At 27.3% G+C, this 17590-nt stretch overlaps 1 protein-coding gene across 1 annotated transcript; it reads right to left on the bottom strand.

Annotated features, from left to right (window-relative positions):
* Nucleotides 1-652: 652 nt before the first annotated feature.
* On the bottom strand, nt 653-16796 carry Gpat4 (Glycerol-3-phosphate acyltransferase 4). Its single transcript, XM_083044894.1, has 9 exons — nt 16606-16796; nt 5610-5888; nt 5346-5486; nt 5096-5230; nt 3793-4026; nt 3128-3243; nt 2913-3054; nt 2615-2823; nt 653-2519 (listed from the first exon to the last, which is right to left on the bottom strand). Exons 1-9 carry the CDS (start codon nt 16756-16758, stop codon nt 2432-2434), a joined length of 1497 nt encoding a protein of 498 aa, XP_082901020.1. The 5' UTR covers nt 16759-16796; the 3' UTR covers nt 653-2431.
* Between the last annotated feature and the right edge of the window lie 794 nt (nt 16797-17590).

Below are 17590 nucleotides of genomic sequence, written 5' to 3'. Positions count from 1 at the left end.
ATATATTAATATTTGCATCTAATGGACGATAAAGAAAATAAGTTAAAAAAGTGAATTTGATAGATCATTCATTACTTACTTATAATAATTAATGTAGCAAAGATCTGTATTCAGTTCAAAGTTATTATTCTTATATTATTCTTTATTTGTTTAATAAAACTTCAAAGTAAAACTCCAAAAAATACATAAATACATACACATATATTTGATCAGAACAGAGCATGAATACAGTTCTTAACTTTACCGCTAATTTTGTTATGTAATAGAAAAAAATTGACAATATATTGAGCCTAAGAAATTAAGAAATTTAATGTAGTCTCATTTGTTTTTCGATATATTGTACGTATAATTATATGATTATTTTTAGGTACTAAAATGTATACCATCTTGTTATTTAAGTTGAAATGATTTTTTGTTTTTTACTTTTGCATATAATACATTACATTTTCACACACATACAAAATAATATTTATTTAATATCTGCTACATCCACATATCGACAAAACCTTAATTATAAATGAGTGCCATTAACATTATTAAATCCATACACGCTATATGATACATTTTTTTCATATAAGCTAATTGTATAAGCAATAAGAAATATATATATATATATATATATATATATACACACATACTATATAATAAATCAATTTTATTTATAAAAGATGAAATAGTTTTACAAATAATTTGATGAATCCTTACTTTTTAATATAAGTGACATAATTATATTTTTTATATATTACATATTGACTCTAATAATTTACTACAAAAATATATTTTATATAGACCGTTTCTTTTTAAAAAATTACAATGACATTACAAATAGCATAAGAGAGGTGGAAGTGAGGGATGAACCGACCTATAAATTTAACTTTAAAAAAAAACAATGGATTTATATGTTTTATAATTACAATATGTATATTATATATGATATAAATGGATTCAAAAAGTAATTAAATTTTCTGCAATTTACTTTTTCTATGTTATAATTGTTTCTAAGCATTTATTACAGTTAACAGTAATTTTTTATTTTAATTTTTTGGGAAAATTTCAAAAGCTTTAAAATAAGCTTAATATATATAATTTACTTATTTCTGCAATTAAATTTCTCTCTGAGCCAACGACGATTTAGAAAAGAGCAAACAATTATTAAAATCGATATAAAACTTGTCAATTATAAATATATTCACTTTCCCAGTTAACAGGAATTAGGCCAAATTGAACATATATATATATATATATATATATATATATGAAATACAGTATGAAGATAATAGAAGTATCATCTTCATTAATTTAATAAGAGGCAATAAGTTAATTATAGTAATGCCATCGATAGTAAAATAGCACTTATTGTAAACTTGCTTTTTAACTTTGGTTGGAAGTGAGAAAATAAATTTCTTGATACTTATATATCTATTTTTTCTCTTTCCCTTGTTCTTAAGGTCTTTCTAAGGTCTTTTGAATCGAAGATTTATAGATACAATTATGATATATTAGTATTTATATTAATTTATAACTATATGCACTGTTATATTGACATGCATTGCAATATAGAGCACTAAAGTTGACATTCTATATGATATATATATATATGTAAAATATAAAAGTAGAAAATATATATATCAAGATGTTATTCGTGGTTTTAATAGAAAAATAACATAATGCATAGTGTTTCTAAAGAATAGTTAATATCTGAAGTGTTGCAATTGCTATATTCTGCTAAGTCTTTATCAGAAAAATAAATAAATATTTATTTTTTTTGTGTTAAAAATATTTTACAGTAGAAACTATAATTCCTTTACTATTCTTGTACTATAGATAAGAGAAAATTAATGCACTGTTGTTTCAATTGTCTGGTAATTTCGAGGTATGTATGAATTAATCAAAAAGGTTTTTGATGCTATACATACATTCATACATGCAGAACATCACACGCTTTAATAATTACACATTTATAATAACATATATAAATAATTCATAATGCCTTTGCAATCATTGAACCTTATTAGCATTAAAAATGAGCTAATATCACGTTTGCACTTCTTTAAATGAGAACTCAAATCTGTCAACAAATTTAAGCCATATCGCATAACCGTCTAAAAATTAAATTAAAAAGTTACATTCATATAATTATAAATGTACATATAATATTACGTTACTTCGCGCGCGTCAAAATTACCATCTATTCGCACCTAGAAATTTGGCAAAAAAGTGCAAACTGTCATATCTGCGAAAAGTTCTACATCTAAAACTTTATGATGTAGATCTTTGATGCAGATTAATGGAACATTTCCTTGATGATTATGATGGATGCAGAAAAATAATGTGTGATAGATGAGCCAATTAAATGAAATGATCTTGTTTAAACAAACAAATATAACGCAATATGCGAATTATGAAGTATGACTAGAAACAATTAATTTATTTATTCAGCTTTTAATCGTTTACTGAATTCCTCTTGCTGCTTTTCCCTCAATTCTTTCTTTGGCTTCGTCCTCTTCAATTGACCATCCCTACCATAAAAAAAATATACATATAATTATTTGCCGAATACATTATATATATATATTTTTTTTTTTCATTTCTTATAAACTAATATCAAATGTACCATTGCATATCGACGAGGCCACCTTGCCGCGCTATCACAGATTTCACCCGGTTCGCAAAATCAATGGCACTCTCTCCCTCATTTCTATACATTGGAGGGAGATACCACACATCGCAGACTATCGCCCAGCTCGACATCATCATGTACAAATATTGTATCATCGAATATCGACTGCTGTTCCAAAATGCATCGCCGAATCTTGGATCATACTATATATTTAAAAAATAAAAAGTTTAAATTTTAAAGAAACATCAAAAATATATATTTGAAACATTGTGTATTTAAAATGAGAAATTACTTTTATAGCCACAGGATAAATAACGCTGTCCACTTCAAAACTGCCCTTTTTAAATTGCATAACCGATGTATTGTTGATACATGTACCCTCCGGAAAGACGAGTATCGGTGGATTCTTAGGATCTGATACATGCGTCTTTAATCTGGATAAAACATAATAACATATTAACAATTACGTTATGCATATTGTGATATGAAATATATAAGTGATTGCACCTTTTTGCAACCGCTTCTCTGTCTTTGGTTTCAGAGCGTTCGAACCATATATGGGGAGAGGCACGGGCAATGGCTCTTTGTAATACTCCTAAGAAACCACCGTGTATCTGACCTATCTATAATAAGAAATGTAAATAAGGTGAGCTGAACTTTGAATTACAGATATTGGAGTCTACATTAATAATAAAAATTATTTCAATGATCTAATTAATTATAATCATTTAAAAATATAGAAAAATAAAATATCTTATTTTTTAACAATTATAAAATGGAATTTAATATTTAATTTCGTTTAAAATTTAGTTTCTTTTGTACGTCTAATATTATACATTACAACAAATGTTGATTTTTCATTTAATTTTTACTAAGGAAAATCGACGTCAAATGCTCCAACGAATTTATAGTTAACAAGGAGTATACAATTTCTCAAACATCTTAACACTATACACAAAATAACGATATAGGCAATAAAATTGTAAAGTAACAAGATGCGCGAGCATGCTCTCGCAGTTATAAAAATAACATCGTTCTAAGAATGTTTGTAAAAACCTCATGGCAAGCAAAGCAAAAAAGGACTGATCATATATGCGCTAAAAACAAACAACTATAAAGATAAATATAATATAATAATGATATAAGATTTATAATCAAAGACTAATACATACCAAGGAATAACAATTATCACACATGAGTACGAGTGCATCAATGGGAGACGTGTGATTAGCAACACATATTCCTCTGACAGGTCGATTCTCTGGGTTGTTGTACGTGATGACTGAAGACAGAGCACTGGATAAGACAGCAAAGCACATTTTGTAGACTTTGTAGGTCAGCCACAATTTGAAGCTACCCTCAGGAATGTAGCCCACTACTGCAGTGCACAGTGTCAGCACCATCACCTGTAAACCACAAGCTTTGCACCTGAGAAACGTAGATTCCTCTCTCTCTCTCTCTATCGTTGCTGAGTACTACCTGTAAATCAAAGTTACAGGACACGTTACCTGTAACATTTACTAGTAATGCGCAACAATATTTCTGTAATACTAGTAACAAATATCCGATCTTCAGTTGTATATGCAAAAACAAACTTATTAAAATCATGTTGTTTTGTTACGCAATATAGAAAGATTTCTTTGTATCTAATATTTGTTTAGAAAATATGCTATATATATATATATATATATATATATATATATAAACCTGTTTCGCGCACAGCGAGTGATTGAGTGATAGGAATTATAAATATTATAGAATATTACACAACATCGTCAATACAATATTTCTAAATATGATAAAATAATAAAATTAAAACAAACGCGTTATATATATTGACAGATGAAAAGTATATTCAGCATGATAATAATGTGAACATAATGACAATGTAACAAGTTACTTAAATCTTCCAGCTTATAAACGTCTCATCCACAACATATTACCAAAGAGAATGTTGTTAGCGCGAATAAGATGCAGGTGTCAAGGGTGGACGTTAGATTCGTCACGCATACCCCTGCGATTTTTGGTTTGTACTCTCGATTGTGGATTGTGATCATACCCAAAATATAACGTGACATTATTCTGAACGAAATAAGGGAGACCTGGTTGTTCACCCAATGTTTTACGCGGCAGAGAGTCGATTAAACATGTTACGAAATACATTACCTAAGAAGCTTTGAATTTATGTTTGACATATGCGTCTTAATAACTTATATAGTGTCGCAAACTTAAAACGTACATAAAAAATGCGAGAACATAATTACTGTGCATGTTCTTTTGCAAAAAATTACTACTTACGACAATTTTTATTTTTTACTACTCTACATTTTTTATTAAAGAAATTTACGTTGCTAAGATAAACAGAATTCCTATTTTTTAAAGCTGCTTATTATATATTTATTATTATTATCATTGTTATTATTATATGTTAGTTATATAGCGCGCGCATAATATATGAAATAGTATTGCACTTACCCCTACAAAGCAAATAAATATCCTTAAGGGCAGAAGGAAGCCATAGCGCATGACGAATCCGAACATCCACATGAAAGTTAACTTCCAGGAAATAAATTCATAAAATCTATTCGTTCGCGTTAATAGATTCCAATTCTACACAAAAATACATTGACAAATTATTCAAAGGCATACATCAATTTATTATCTCTCGGTAGCTATTATATAAAAATTAATTAATTTTTTTTAGGCACAATCGAGAAAGCATTACCTTAAGTTCTTCTGCTTCAAATCGCGACGTCACCTCATCTTCTATAATAGCTTCAACGCCTGCTCTGATGTAATGCAAACAACTTGAGGGTGCAAATCCGGCTTTTAGTGTTTCAAAAGAATTTTTCTGGTTAAGGCTATCCTAAAACACATTTAAGAATAGTTAAAAAAAGTATTTGCAATTTGCATAAGATGCCAAAAGTATATATAATTTGTTCTATATTGTTTTCATTCTATATTTCTTTAATCGTTGATTTCTCTTTACCTCATTAATCGTTGATGTTTCTTGTTGATCGTTTTTTATATTCGATTCTTCAACATGATTCTTGTGATTGTGCATTTCTGGCTCCGGGACTAAGATGAAGTCCTTCGATCTGGCTATCACCGAGTTGCCCGCACATCCGTTTTGTGCTTTTGTCGATGTTACCGTTGAATTCTTTTCCATGATCGTCGGCGAGTCACATCCCTCTTCTATACTAAGATTCTCATCTGCATCCCGAGTACCGTTTCTTTTCTTCACACTTTCTATATTTTGTCTGCCATACTGTGACACAGTCAATGGTATGGTCGTAAAATATGCAGGTATGTATTACGTCGATTATTTCTTGCGTCATTAATGGTTTTTTTTTTTAATGAACAATTATAGGTTAAAAGCTACAAAGCATTTACATCATCGCCAGTTCTAGTAATTTCTCCTTCTTTTTAGAGTTTTTTTTTAGAGGAGAATAAAAATTCTACGCGATGTATTGGGGAACACATATTCAAGAAACTGAGATTTATTTGATCAGTTAAAATTGATTGGATTAAAATATCACAATTGAAAAAACAAAATAGATTGAAAAAAACTTATAAATCAACCTCTTTGAATTTATATGCCTTTAAAGTTATGATATTATTCGTAATAATATGCATTTGATCCTCATTATAAATACAATAATATTGATATTATCATAGCAATTGTAATTCAAGGAGAAATAAACCAAGGAAAAGCTATATGTAACATTTACGTAATACAAAAATACTTGGTTATTGCAAGAGATAAGAGAAAACAGATGCACGCGATGTTAATCTATACATATGTACATATGCGTTTAAGAATATGCTATCGAAGAGATTGACATACTTAATAATTACATATCATATATAACTATCAAGACTTTGATCTTCTTCACTCATAATGGCAATTGAATTCGCAATGAACCATATAACATATTATTATAGGTACTAACAAAAAGTAATCCAATGCGTGAACATCACGTGCCAATTGAATATTAATCATTTTGATCAATAATATCTTACAAATCGTGATCGATTATCATGCTACCTTTAATGTAATACAAGTATTTTGATACTTCAATAGGATAAGAATTTGATCAATTAATGGTCAATTACTTCGCGCGAAACTGTATTAAATTATTTATTATTAAATATTCGATAATTAGATGTTCTTTTTATGTATTCTATTAAGAAAATGTAATACTTGCCCGTGTATCAATATGGAGAAATTAAAAATTATATTTTAGACTATTAACTATACACATAGAACAAATTTATAAAGTTGTTTATGAAACCAAATTTATACAAAAATTAATTTGTTGCAAATAAAAATAAATTTGTATAGTTTTCGTTATAAATCTCTAAAATTTACCTCTAAATTTTAATTTTAAATTGCAACTCCAAAGCTAAAAAAACATTGGCACGAATGACATGCAATTATTCAGCACGAGTGCATCATATTGAATATTCTATAACTTCTGGGGCACAAATACATTGAGTCACTTTTGCTTGTTACGTTCACTGAACTCGCATTTGTTCAATGTATTTGTACCGGGAGTAATAATACAATCATTATTCCGCATCATATCACCTCAATTCACAAATGGCTATGTTAATGAAATATTACTTTTAATTTAAATGTGGATTTAATTAAAATGTAGATAATCGATTTTAACTGTATTTTTAGAATTTGATCAGCGAGTTCAAGGTGTTGCATGCGAAAATTAAAGAGAGAGAAATATATCAAGCAATGTTTATTATTTTTCCGTACAAATTGCTATATAACATAATCATTTGTTGAAGTGACGGCAGACTTGATAGTCATGCACCAATGTAACATGTTTTTCAACAAGAACTCATGCAATGTTGCCAACGTAATAATGATAAGCTTATATAATAAACGATGATAAATTAATGTAAAGTTATTAAATAATTCAGTCATTTCATTATTTAAAAAAAAAACTGATTAATATTAAGAATAAAGTAAAATTTAAGCTTTTATGTAACAATTTTGAAAATCAATATTCCCTCACATTTTACGAAATAAAAAAATTATAAAATTTTTAAGTATAAAAATCGCAAAAAAGAGCAAGGAAAACAGATAAGAAGAGAAACGCTGTTTAATAAAAAATACCTCAATTTCCAAATGATTGTGATTTAGATTATCAATATTACGCAATAAGATATCTCTCTTTGAAGTGGTGTGATGTTTTACTTTTGTTACCAAAAAACTTGATATCGGAATTTCAGTTACATTAAAAATATCAAAGTGCATGCGATTGCAACATGAGGCAATGTTTATACTTGATGCTAATTATATAAATCATTTTTTATTTCATCGATATTTTCCACGAGAAAAAATTGATTCTAAATTCTTCAATACATCTGTCATTAATTGAAATAGCGCGAGATGCGAAATATATATGCTTGTATTTATCATGAAAAACTTTCCTATATATGTTCCTTCCGTGATATAATTTTACTATTAATATAGGTTATTTAATATAAGCAATTTCTTTACATTAGTTGACATTAATTATCACATGTTGATTATTCGCTTCTCATATTTCTGCTACCACATGTCGCGTATATCTTGATTCATACATATGTATTATATGTATAAGTATAATAGGTCAGTGTTATACATGTGCAATATAATACTAAATATAAAGATATATATTGCGTATTAGTTTAAAGATGTGCAGCATAAAAGCAGGTAAAAGCTTTTATATATCATTTTAAAAAACATATTACAAAGGATATTATTTGTATCCGGTGCTTTTTTTACAATTTTTATTGATAATAATAACATATATTTTATAGCCCATAGCTATTGCATAGATTGGATGCAAATAATTTGTAAAATAAATAATGTAAGAGTTACTTAATCGCACGCTAATCGATACTTCTCACATGTTTCAGTGCGCGAATCGCAGCTTCAATATTATATCTGATGACTGACGGCACGTGATGTCACGTGTGAAAGTGCACCCGGATCACGCAGCAATATGTTCATTTTCTCTCACACAGACACATGGGATTTCTCTCGAGGGAAATACACGAGGCCTCTCACTAGTAATCGAAAAGAGAAATGTAGAGATGATTCGTAATCGCCGATGCTTCAGATGAGTATAGATTAGAATTTATATTTGTATATATTTTTGAAAATTTTTGCTTTATATATAAGTTCAAGATATTAGTGAAAATCAGAAAAATTATATTTTCATGTAAAACATTGTGCATTTTAAATAATCATTAAATTTCTAATTAATATTTTATAATTTTATTTTCAGATAAAAAAATTGATTGAAGGCGATCTGTATACGGGGGAAAAAAAAAAATTAAAGAATGAGATTTTGCAAAGTCTTCACTTTCATAGCAACCGAGATGTTCTCACTAGCATATAAAAGGATTTGGAGAAAGTTTAATAAAAGATTCAAGAAAGCGATGACGTATTTAAGAATGCATGCTTAAAATAACAATGTTAATTTAACATGAAATTTGTATACATATTTATATATAATTTATATAAAATGTCTAATATATATATATACTTATAATATTATTCAAACACGTGTCAAGGTTTTCTTGTTATAACAGAAAATTCAAACTTAACTAATTTCAAATGATCCATGTACACAAATTCTAGAATATTTTCGTAATAACAAAAGACATTGAAAATACTATCGCAAAAGATATTTTTACAAGTATATCAATATATGGAAATAATAACAATTAATACCGTTCTGTATATGAAAAGTAAAACGACGAAATAATCGAAATTATAGAATGTTTGTTTGTACTAAATTATTGACTATTTAATATCGATTCATATAATAAATCTGATAATTAATTAATAAATGGTTTGACAATTAATTGCTCCAACGAGATTAATCGATTATAAATATAATTAATAATATCATAATTCTGTTGAGCAAACTTTGAACTGATCATTATCATTTGATGAGTATACGTATTAGATATTGTTTTCTTATCTACTCTTAATATCTTTATAAAATTTCAACACTCAAAGATCTTACATATATATTGTATTAGATGTACGTAATAGATTTTTATATTTCTTTTATTCAATTGATTTCTAAGTCCATCAATTATGCCGTGATGCACTTCAATAATGTTTTCTCTGTCAATATTATAGCTTCAATTAAAAAGAAGGAAAATATATAATTATACAATTGTTTGCAACGCATTGTTTGCATGTTTTGCAGTTATATATAGTTTTATATATATATATATATATATATATATATATATATGAAAAGAAACTTTAAAAGCTTCAAAAGTGAAAGTAAGTAAGAAAATAAATTCTGAATCTAATTCATATCTATTATTCTTTAATTACTCTTAATTTCAGGGGAATTTTAATACAACTTTACACTTAGCTGAATTTCGGTTATCGTGAAATCAAACTGATAACACACGACTGTGATAAACAAAGGTCATAAGGTACAGTAATCGTATAAAAATAATACGTTGTTTGCGACAATGAACGTCTACATAAAGATTTGAGATGAAGATTGCATCGGTATTTTCCTCGAGAATACATAGTCTGATAATGAAAAGTTTACAGAATAAGGTTGAAAATAAACGACATCGAGCGTTGCTCCGTTTATCGCGATAAAAAAATAATTTCGCAATTCAGGAAAGATTGCACATTGATTTTTCAGGTGTTGTTGGCGAAACTCTTGGCAATTATTTTTTTCAAGATAAACACTGACTGAACAATCTATCAAAATAATTTTGATGAACTAATTCATGAATTACATCTCAAGTTTCATCTTTTTTTATCAATTCGACAAAAGATGAAATTGAATAAAAACGAGAAAATAAGTAATTTTTTACAATTAGAGAATAAATAGCATTGGTTTTATTTATAATTTCGAAATAATATTGTTGCCTAATTTATAATAACAGAGACTATATAAATTGATTTATATTATTGTATTACATTTTTAAATAAATTATAATTTTTTTAATATAACATATAAAACTGCTTTTCTATTCCAATGTTAGAACATTATCAATACTTTTATACGTGCGATTGCATTATATATATATATATTGCACCGTAATTCAATTAAAATTCAAGACTCGAATAGAAATTTTTAACGTAACGGTGAATTCAAAGTGCAAACGTTAGCAAAGACATTTCATTTAGTTACTTTATTTATAAAACCATAAAAAATTAAGAATGGAATAAATAATTTTATATCTTTTTGTTACAGAATATGTTAAGGCTCCTGGCTCCTTTCCGACCATGTCGAAATCGTGACGTCAGAGGCGAGAAAACACACGCTAAAATTTCTTAGATACCATTTCGAAATAAAAAAATATTTCGATGAAACAGCACTTCAGATAGCTTTAGCACACTCTTAAAAAAACCCCGAAAACTATCCTTTCCCCTTTATAATCAATCAACAGCTGTAAAATGTAATATTATGAAGCCCAGTCCGTCTAGTCTTTGCACATACGCAGTCATTCCGCATGTCAAAGTCTGATATCTCGATCATTTTATAGATGTTGATTGATTATAAAGGGAAAAGGATAGTTTTCGGGGGTTTTTAAGAGTGTGCTAAAGCCATCTGAAGTGCTATTTAATCGAAATATCTTTTCATTAAAAAATGGCATCTAAGAATTTTCAGCGTGTGCTTTCTCCCCTCTGACGTCACAATCCAATATGGCCGCGGTGAACACCCAGGAGCCTTAAAAGAGAGATTTCCTTAAATCCTTTATTAATATCTTGAAGAAATCTTATTGTTAAATCGAAATGAAAGAGTTAAGAAAACATGAGATTATATAGAGATTTTTTTGAATAAACATTACATTTACATAAACGATTTTTTTTCATTGAAAATATTTTAGTTTGATTTTCTAAATATAATAGAAATTTTTCATGTCAATACATAAATATACATTATTTAGCAGTGTATTCTGTATATTTTGTCACCGCTATCTTTTGACTAGTTTTTATCGATGCTTGACGAGATTTTTATTTAGATGTCTATATTTGTTATATGTGTCTAGACGATACGTCAAATTGACCACTCATACTTAACAAATCGACCTTTCATCGAAACCAGGATAATCCATCCATCATTCCGACGAAAAGTTATTCTACTTATACTTTCTTCGTTACTGACATCACAGTACAAGAAGTCAGACTAAGGTTCAAAGTACTGGTAGATTCTTAGAATGATTTCGTATCAAGAGAGATATCAAAAAGTCATACACGTTAAATGGAGTTTTCTTTGTTCTTAAACATGTTTAGTTCGTGAGAATTCGTAGAATTTCTTCCGAACAGTATAATTTTAATTCAATTGAACAAATTATGCGAATATTTAATACAAAATAAACATAAAAGAATAATCAAGTTACTGATTTAAATCAAGATTATTAAATTACATTTACCGATATATAATACGTATTTTCTGTATTACGTATACTGTTCCAAGCATTTCACTTTAGATCTTGCGAAATATACACGTATAATTGATATGACTCGATGACTCCATCATAAAAATATATAATATGTAGTATTCTCATTTCGTTACTTGGACAATACGCTATTTTTTTATACATTTTGTATTATTTATTTAATACATTAAAATAATACAAATACTGTGATTATTAACCATTATATTAACATCAAAAAATAGTGATTTTTAGTAAAAATATTTTGCGTTGTTTAATTCAGTGTGAAAAATTTTACATAAAATTAATAACATATGTTATTTCATAATGTTGCTGCTAAGCCATTATTTTTTTACTGGAGCTGAGAATTGCATATTAGATTTTATATTAAATTTTGTAATAAGAATATAAATTGAAACTAAATAATTAAAATTCCTATAAAAAAGGACATATATGAAATTAATATTATAATATTGAATTATAATATATTATTAATTATACTTGATTATATTTTTCATCTACCATTTTTTCCCTTCCAATTTACATAAATTTATGATAAATGAAAGTAAAAATGCTTAATTGCACTGTGTTATAAGCTATCACGGACAGTTATATCGATTTTTCTAGACTTTACACACGTCTTTACACGTACTTTACATGGTCAATACATAAGACATACATTAAAAATTAGGTAAGTTTGTTCACTATACAAGTGAATGATTATATAAATATCCTCAAATCTCAAGAATTCCAAGAAATTCAAAAATTTAACTTTTGATTCTTCACTAACATCATATTAAATTATGACATTAGCAACGAAAAATTGTGATTTTTTTTTTTTAAATATGTTGTAAAAAAATTAGTTTTTTCCTACATAATCACACTCTCATTTGACAGTATAGATTGATCAAATATGAACTAACAATAAGATTTTCCTTTTAGTTCGTAGATTAATAATTCGATAAATTTTAATAAATTGTCATAATTGTCATATTTTCACTGGAAATGATAGATTGTGTGATACAAATTGAGTTATACGTGCATTTGTCTAATATAGAATGAAAGGAAATTTGATATATTTTACATATTGGATGATTGCAAAAGTTCGTGCCCGATTTGAAGTTATTACCACCATCTATGCAAATCGGGCACGAACTTTTGCAATCATCCAATATATTCGATTTTCGATATATTTTACAAATTCATACTATTAAACGCGAATTATAATACATGGAAAAAATAATTTATCTAAATGTATTTCATAAGAAAAAGATTCACATGATTTCTCGCTTCTAATATCATAATCTAATATATATGACTGTAATGGAAAAAAAAAAACAGAAGACTTAAACATTTAAAATACAAATTACATTCAAGCACTAAAGTTTGTAGGTTTTCCTATCCACTCACATTCCCCTGGCATTCAATTTATTTAATGTCAACAAGTTATTTCTGTGTGATTTTCATAGTTATCTTGGCACATTTCATTTACTAACTTATTTCTGATTTTAGGTAACTATTTTAAGGCATATCGCTTAAAGATTCGTATGCTTACATCGAATGAGATACAGAAAATTGCCATCAAAGCTACAAAGTCATGCCGGAAATACAATGCATAGTTATGTGTTTTCATTAAAGGCAACTAAATGTTTACAAACCAAGTCATATTAATGATAATGACATTTGCCTGATTCGTTCATTAAAGATAGTTTGAGCACTATTTTGTAATATTTCCGTAAATGCAATTGGTTTGATATTTCTCTGCTACTTGTTGATCATAATTTGTTGATTTAACTTTCCTTCATCCCTTCTATATTTCACTTTCATTTATAATATATACCATTGTACTTCAATGAAAGAGTCATTTAATATCTTGCGCTATGTCATAGACAGAATCAAGCTTGTGTAATTTTGATTATATTTATAATATAATTATTTGCAATTTTTAAATGATAAATATAAGATGATAAGAAAAGGACATATTTAATAAAAGCAAATATATAATCAATAATTGTAATTTTATCAATTATAATTGTATTTATATTAAAATTATATTAAAAATTAAATTAATTTAAAAATAGTTATTGTAATTAATAATAAATAAAATTTCAAATAATACAGCTATCTCTTAAGAGAAATAATCAATTATTAAGACAATCAGGTTAATGAGAAATCGTGTAGAAAATGAAGGCAAAGAGAAATGATATGTCAATACGATACTATGAATGAACGAATCAGACACCTAATACGTGTGATATAAAACATCTTATAATACTTTCAATATTGGCAAACATTACATTAGAGATACCTGAAAATATAAATGTATGACTTCATGTTCGATCCCTATAATTTCTTTTACTAAATGAGTAAATGTAAAAATTAAGAATAAGTAGAAAATGAAGTAAAAATTTCTATTAATTAATAATTTAATTAAACATTATATTTTTTTAGAATTTAATATTTTTTAATGTTATCATTATATTAATAAAATTTAAAATCCTTGTAAAGCCGATTTAAAATTAAATAAAAAATAATGTACACAATTTGTTTTTGAATTTAATGCACAAAAAAATTCTTAGGTTAAAAAATCCTAAATTATTTCTCATTGGAAAAAGAAAACCCTACGGAAAAATTTCATTTTTTACTATTAATAATTCTAAATTTACTCCTTTAAAAAAGCTTAGAAATAGTGTTACATGTGTGTGAATTAGGCTTTCTGTATTTTATTAAAGTTATCAATGAAAGAATTTTTTATTATAATTTAGCTTCTATAAATATATGTAATTAAGAGAAAATGCACAATATTTCGGCAATTTTTGTTCAGAGTATGCTTCTAAACATCATTTTTTATATTTAAAAAGTCACTCAAGAAAGAGAAGAGAGATGACTATATTCAATATACTTTTTACATACAAGAAATAATGTAGAACACACTTGTTAATAATGTTTAGATCAAGAAAATTTTATATAATATTAATATAATATATAATATAATATCTAATTTAGAGATAGTCCTTTATTACATTACTTTCAATATTGTGACAAATAATTATTTGTCTTTATATTATTTTCAATGTGTTTTAAAGTATTATATAAATTTTAATGAGAGACTGACCATGAGCTTACATATATATGACTTTTAAAACTATTAGATATTTATTTTTAGAAGATTTCTGTTGCTTATGTTTCATGTCACAAATAATTCGGATATGTTAACAGATTTTTCATTAATGAAAATAGCTCCAAAGGTCACTCTTAAAATAATTTTTGTCAACAACTGCTTTATTTGCACACTTATTATTACGTGCTCAAAGCCAGAAAATCTTTCGAAAATTAACTATGTTTTACAGTTACAGAATGAATTTAGAATAGAAACCTCAAGACAATCATGTTGCAATTTAATTGTAAGATTTTAGATATCAAGATTTATGAATCCTACTTTAATAATATCGTGTTAATTAAAATTTAATGTATAATTTTTACAATTTGTTACCAGTATAAAATGTTTTTTATAAGATAAAAAATATTTTTCTGCATTTAAAATTGCGTTTATACATTTTTTATTGAATTTACCTATTTTTTAATATTACGATTGCTTTATTGATTTAAAATACCCACTTATTATTATTAATATTCATATGTATGTATATATAAAAATTAAAAATTAACTGTTTGATAGCAGAAACTCCTTTCACATATACTTTGTCTAAAAATAAATCGAGCCCACGTAACTTTAAATAGAATTTCTATGTTATTCATTTATTTCTCGATATTTTTTCATAACTTTTTTTTACATACTTTAAAGTTGCAATTATAAGATTAATAAGTATGAAGTATAAAATGTCTCTCTATAAAGCGCGCTAATTAACTTTTAAAAAACAGAAGTCAATTTATTGTATCTGTGCGATTAAATTGCATGAGAAATTGATATAATCGCTGAATTATATGATATGATGATTTAGTTAAAAAACTTGATCTCGCAAGATAATTTATTCCATGAGTTGCAAAATTATATTTTTTCCGATTATACACTAATTATATTCGAATATGCAAATAAATTAACGCATTGACGTTATGCGCGGAAGGTTAACCGATTTTCATTCGATACACGTGTTTTAAAGTACCAATACAGGAAACTCTCTTCCGGCGAGAGAGAGAGAGAGAGAGAGAGAGAGAGAGAGAGAGAGAGAGAGAGAGAGAGAGAGAGAGAGAGAGAGAGAGAGAGAGAGAGAGAAAGAGAAAGAGAGAGAAAAAAAAAGAGAGAGAGAGATAGAGAGAGAGAGAGAGAGAGAGAGAGAGAGAGAGAGAGAGAGAGAGAGAGAGAGAGAGAGAGAGAGAGAGAGAGAGAGAGAGAGAGAGAGAGAGAGAGAGAGAGAGAGAGAGAGAGAGAGAGAGAGAGAGAGAAGGAGCGGTTGTGCGAACCGGGACCTCGCGGGATGACTGCACGTTCTTGAAGTCGCGAAAAAACGCATCTTTACACCGATACGATTTCGGGGATTCGGGTGCCGGTTAAATTCGAAATTTTCACCAGAATATCAGGCTTGCGAACTCACCTCGAAGAGGGCCAGCAGCAGCTTGATGTACAGCCTACGTACACCGAGGGACTTGCCGATGGAAGCGAGGAATATAATCGCCAGCAGCAGCATGAGGAAGGGTGTCAGTAGCAAGGAAAACACGAACGATATCACAGTCCATAACGACGCCATTTTGCTTACTGCCGAGAGCTTCGAACGCGATGCCTCTCTTCCCCTATCGACCAAGTGCATGCGATATTCTAGACGAGACACTCGGCGAAAAAAGCCTTTCTCGCGCCATCTATAGGCAATATCGCGAACAACGCACAATTTCGCACCTCCGAGGATAAAGAGATTTTTATAAGACTTTAATTTATTTTGTGATAATTAAATCAATTGTTCATAATTATTGTTCGATATTTTAATATTCTTTTGCTACAAGTCATACATATAATTATTTTCCAAATATAAAATACTGTATTAAAAACAGAAGTACGCAGTGTTTGCTGTTATCTAAATAAAATTATATAGATGATCATATCTAGATGAAATTTTGGCGTTATCTTATCTTTATATAGATCTTTATATAGATAATTAAAAAATGTATTATCTATATCTGCATCTTAGATAAAAAAAAGTGTTATCTTTATACTAAATGATCTAAAATAATATTCAGGTAATTTGATTTAGAGTTTCATAGCACATGAAAATATTTTAAGTAGTAGAACTTGAGCAGTAAACGATAAAAACTTATAAATAAAAAACTATGAATATATATTTTTATATCTCTTTTATAATTTCCATTTTTTTATTTTACATTACATTTTTATTTATTTACATTTTTTATAACTGTTTACATAAGCGATTTTAAAAATAATATTATCTGGAAGTTATCTAGATGAATCGTCATATAATTTTATCTTTTATCTAGATATATTTAAAACAAAATCATCTTCATATCTTATCTAAGATGAATTTACATATTTTTATCTCATCTTTATCTAGCTAATTTTAAAATCATCTA

Source organism: Prenolepis imparis, unplaced genomic scaffold (genome assembly GCF_030444845.1).
Source record: "Prenolepis imparis isolate NDT839.2.m4 unplaced genomic scaffold, iyPreImpa1.0 SCAF_8, whole genome shotgun sequence".
Lineage (NCBI taxonomy): Eukaryota > Metazoa > Arthropoda > Insecta > Hymenoptera > Formicidae > Prenolepis > Prenolepis imparis.
The sequence above is the reverse complement of the archived record's forward strand: the minus strand, read 5'-3'. Positions and strand labels throughout refer to the sequence as shown.

Coding starts and splice junctions, on each gene's coding strand:
- Gpat4 (XM_083044894.1), bottom strand. CDS start 16,758: ATGGCGTCGTTATGGACTGTGATATCGTTCGTGTTTTCCTTGCTACTG. Junction 5,889..16,605: donor TGCTGCTGGCCCTCTTCGAG/GTGAGTTCGCAA, acceptor ACTGTGTCACAG/TATGGCAGACAAAATATAGA. Junction 3,055..3,127: donor AGAGAAGCGGTTGCAAAAAG/GTGCAATCACTT, acceptor TGTTTTATCCAG/ATTAAAGACGCATGTATCAG.